The 4,896-nt window shown below is 39.0% G+C and overlaps 1 protein-coding gene across 1 annotated transcript; it reads left to right on the plus strand.

The window, feature by feature from the left end:
* Positions 1 to 1,394: 1,394 nt before the first annotated feature.
* LOTGIDRAFT_70091 (hypothetical protein) lies at positions 1,395 to 1,586 on the plus strand (the record flags this gene model as incomplete). Its single annotated transcript, XM_009048566.1, has 1 exon — positions 1,395 to 1,586. A coding segment is annotated over one exon (192 nt), but the record flags the coding sequence as incomplete, so codon positions are not given.
* Positions 1,587 to 4,896: the final 3,310 nt, after the last annotated feature.

A 4,896-nucleotide genomic window follows, 5' to 3' on the forward strand; every position in this document is an offset into this window, starting at 1 on the left:
CAAGACTAGCCTTCTTTCTCGGGGAAAATTTAATGAGAGGAATTTGTAAAAGAGTTTAAATATTATTTTTCGATTCAATTCAAGGTTGTTTCAGTGAATATACATTTCTTCTATTAGAAAAATGAATCCAATTAAGAAACTATATAATCACTGGTATTTCAATGGCACGATCTGTGCTTCCGAGAGTCGACTCGGTGTCGGCTTTCGACGCTTAATACCAAAAATAAAGTTTTTCCAGTGTATTCTCGTTAATATTCCTAATTCCCAATTTCTTTATCATTTCAGTACCAGTGTAACATCCTTATCAACGACTGGTAATTATGGACAACCAAAACATTCAGAATCTCTCGGGATCAACGACAGTCTGGGTTGGAAACAATCCATATTTGGTGAATTCCGCTGGTGTCATTCCCTTAACCAGCGGCTTTTCAGCTTTATCGTTGAACCAATCACCGCCGCAACCCGATGTTTCAAACCAAGGACAGTTCTACGTAGTGTCTGTACAAGAATCACCAACCAAAACGTCGCCGCAAGGGTTAAGCAACCCCAGAACTGGATTAGGTTTATACGATTCCAGTGCTTTGACGGCGAGTTCTCCAAATCTCGGTAGCACCAGCAACAACAATTTTCAACCCCAGTTTCAATTACAACCTCAACCCATCAACTTTCAGTACAATCCAGGACTGAATCAGTTTCCGCCGACGTTCACCAACGTCCAAAGTCAGCAGTTCCCATCTACGTTCACCAACGGCCAAAATCCCCTTACGTTCACCAACGTCCAAAGTCAGCAGTTCCCATCTACGTTCACCAACGGCCAAAATCCCCTTACGTTCACCAACGTCCAAAGTCAACAGTTCCCTCCGACGTTTACCAACGTACACAATCCACTGACGTTCACCAACGGACAAAACAAGCAGTTTCCTCCAACGTTCACAAACGGATTGAACCAAAACTTTCCACCGACGTTCACGAATGGATACTCAACGTTGCCAAACCCTCAGAAACCTTTGACTATCAACCCAGGTTCTACGACAAACAACCTCAATGGCAATTTTCAGGCATCCCCTGCTGAAAATAGCACCAGTTCCCAGAACTTCTCTGAAAGTGGCACCACAGAATCTGTACCTCTCGCTTCCCCATCTCTTTCAACATCAAGTACCTCAATACTCAGCGAATCTTCATACGGAGGATTTCCCAGCCCGGACGCAGGAGTTAATTGCGTTTACAAGTCCGATCCTCAAAGTCCAAGCCGTACACCATCAGCACTGACTGGTCCAGCAACGTTACCGAAACCGAAATGCCCGTCACTGACCGGTGGAAAGGACGTAAACGACAACGAAGCGCCTAAGCAGATCTATCCTACTGTGCCACCTTGTTACGAGAGGCCGGGGAACAAGGAATATTGCTTACGATGCGGTAAAAGGGTGTATCATATGGAGAAGCTCGGTCCAGTAAAAGAGTGTCTTTACCACAAACTGTGTTTTAGATGCGTTGTGTGTAATACTACCCTGAACGTCAAAAATTACCACGTGAACCCCAACGACATGGAAGATTTGAACGTGTATTGTGTGACCCACGTGCCATCCAATAAATCTGTGAGTGTAGATGCAGGGGCTGTGGGTATCAAAGGGGCGCTAGGTGCTCCTAAATTGGGCATAATAAACCAGCAGATTCGTGGTAGGTCCGACGCTCAATATGGCAACGAAGGATTTCAAACAGGGGTGAATCCTCAACGGAAATTATCTGAAGGAAAATACAAAGGACACACTTATAATCTACAATTAGAATCGCATTACCAGCAAAACGTTCCGACACCCAACCTCCACACAACAGAATATGATTACAATGCTACCAGGTTGTATAACTCACCTTGAAACTGAGACACTTAATAGACCAACTGAGATTCCCGTGTGTTCAAAACTGAGTCTGTAGAATTAACTATAGCATATCTGTTTATATCAGTGTTATTTTGTTACCGTGAGTGCCTTACAGCCAAAGGCGTTTCTAGTAAACATCAGAGGAGGGGCCGAGCAGGGGCCACAGGTTCATTCTTTCACAATGTTAAATGATAACAAATTTAAAAGGGGGGTGGGGTGCGGAGGGGGGGGGGGGGGGTGCTGACCAGCCTCTTCTCTGAGAGGACCATTGCCCTGCTGCCCACCCGTAGAAACGCCCCTGCTTCTAAGCATATCTACGTTTAACTTATCAAATATGAAGATAAGATCAATGTGGAAAGACAAAAAGGGTTCGCACGACATATTTGACTAATCACTATATGGACTATTAACTCTTAACTCCAAACACTTTTAATTCAGAAAAACCCAAAGATATGTTTTGTTGCGCAATTTAACCGTTATCGTAGTGCTGCTCGACTGCTCGAGACAGTGGATTAATTTGAGTAACATTAAATAAAACTTTTAAAGATATTACGTGTCATCCCCTGGTTACCAGTGACCTAAGGATACAAACCACTCTGAATGTCCCATAGGATTCTGTGTAGGACAATTTGAAGCGCAATGCCAAAAAAAATTGAACGTTTCCAACTGCCACCGGTTTTTCTCAAATGAGGCAGAAAGTAACTTATTTACATATCCAATGATATATCACCGTGAATCTATAAACCGTGTCATATTGTAGATAAAATACCCGACTTTCTATAACTAGTTTGGTAGTTTGGTAGTTTGTAAAACGAAGATCCCGATTCAAAGGGATTCTGTATTTATAGAACGTATTAAAGTGATTGTAAAGAGGGCGAAGGCCTTGTGTGAACAGGAATATTCGCGATTAGTGACGTCACTATACGTTTAGATTTAGTGGAATTGCAGGAACCACAGACGTCTGATTGAAAATTGGAATGATGTAAATTGATGCTATCAGTGTCCCCTATACATATACAAATTTAGAAAACCTCTTTACAATCCGTTTAACATTAGAATACATGATTATTATAATCAACTGTTTGCTTATTACCTACATACTGTATAATTTAACATCGTTATATAGTCAACATCATATAAATATAACAAATATTACCAATATTAGCTATGTAGACTCTCTAAAATAGGTAGTCGGAAACATCTGCTTCTATTCCAGCTTCTGATCGCTTTTTTGACAATTGTTGGTGCGGAAAATTACCTCTCAATAGTGCATAGTTTTTCTGTCTCTACATCAGCCGACCGCTGTCAAAATATCTATCAGAGGCTAGAATAGATGCAGAATGATATTAGGCATAAAAAATGAGACTCAACTCTTTTTTCAATATGTACGTCATCTATTGCCATTAAGTTTTGATGACGTCATGGTCAAGCCAAGTTACAATATTCGAATGCTTTACCTGTATTCCAGTAAAACTGTATTTTCTATTTTTTATGCATTTAGAGTTTTTTTGAAATTATTTTGTAAATGTTGAATGTACCACTATAATAAGTAGAACTATCCTAGGATATGATATGGCTTTACTTTGATTTTAAAATATTACAGTATACACAGACAGGATACCTCAGAAATATCATCCTCTATTTATCTACCAAAAGGGTCTGTTTATGTTCCCTAATTGATGTAATGAAAGTTGCTCGCTATTAGAGGATGTAAACACGTGATCTATAATATTCAACATGTTTTGTTTTAACATTTCCTTTCCTGTATTCAAATATGATATATAACATATTTATAGTTTCAAATGATATGATACCCGGTATTCGAGGTTATAAATAAAATTTCTACGATATAAGGCTTGGTTTTTTTTTTCAATTCACGAAGCGGCTGAAGTTGTACAAATGCAATGATTTGATTGGATTGTCACTAGCGAGTACAGCCAATCAGCGCCCTCGACAAAAAGATTAAACAAATCGGCTGTGCGTATGATTGGTTGTATTACCTAGCATACAATCCAATCAGATTATTACATTCATCTATGGCTGTTTCAGTCAAGGTATAAGACGCAGTTCGTAATGACTTGACATTGTGAAGATGGATGCATAACAGCGATAAGTTTTGCTATGTAAATGAATGTGAACGAAGTCGAATCTAACTGGTATAGGGTCAACTTGTCCTTAAAGATCATTTTATTGCATATCTCAAGCGAAACCTGGTAATATTAAACTAGATATCTCCCACTTCAAATCTCCTCACATGATACAATTCTTTATTTATCTTTTCAGCTCATCAGTCCGAATCAAAATAACATTAAATTAAACATCACCAGATCTATATGAATCAATGATTCGTGAAATAAAACAGTTTAAAAAAATGATGAAATTTGAGTTTTATGTCCTACAGTTGTATAGACCTACATTGTGTTACTTATTGCTCTAATGGAAAGAAATGTAGTTGTATATCCTACTGTACAAGAATCTACATTTTAAGGGAATTTTTTTTATAGCAAATCCTCGTCTTTTAACCAAATTGATTTGTATGTGGATGTAATTTAAGCAAGCTTTTTTATTGTGAATTATTGTCGGTAGAATATGATTCGTAAGATCGTTCGTGTGTTCATATTTTAAAAACAAACTGTAGAAGCGTAGTGACTGGTCTGTTAGAAAAAAATTCGACATATTCATTACCTCGGTCCTTATTACGAGGTTTACCTGCTGAAGTAATGCACGGTAGCAATGTTTTTGTTTCAGACATGTTAAGGTGGGATAAGATGATGTACGGTGTACGGTGCGGGCTGATCGATACAGTAGAAAATAGAAGAAACGGATCGTATCCACACCGTGTCCGGATTCATACCTCATGTGTTCACTTCCTCTTTCGTTTATTCCGCACCGTACACCGTACACCGGCCATCGTCTATGCTCACCTTTAAAGAGACTATAATCGCAAGTGTGTTTCCAGAGAAACATGGTTCAGTATATAGCCTTAACTCTGTTTATCTCTATGATCCGTAGAGGTCAG

This window comes from Lottia gigantea (assembly GCF_000327385.1).
Source record: "Lottia gigantea unplaced genomic scaffold LOTGIsca_124, whole genome shotgun sequence".
NCBI classification, from domain to species: Eukaryota; Metazoa; Mollusca; class Gastropoda; family Lottiidae; genus Lottia; species Lottia gigantea.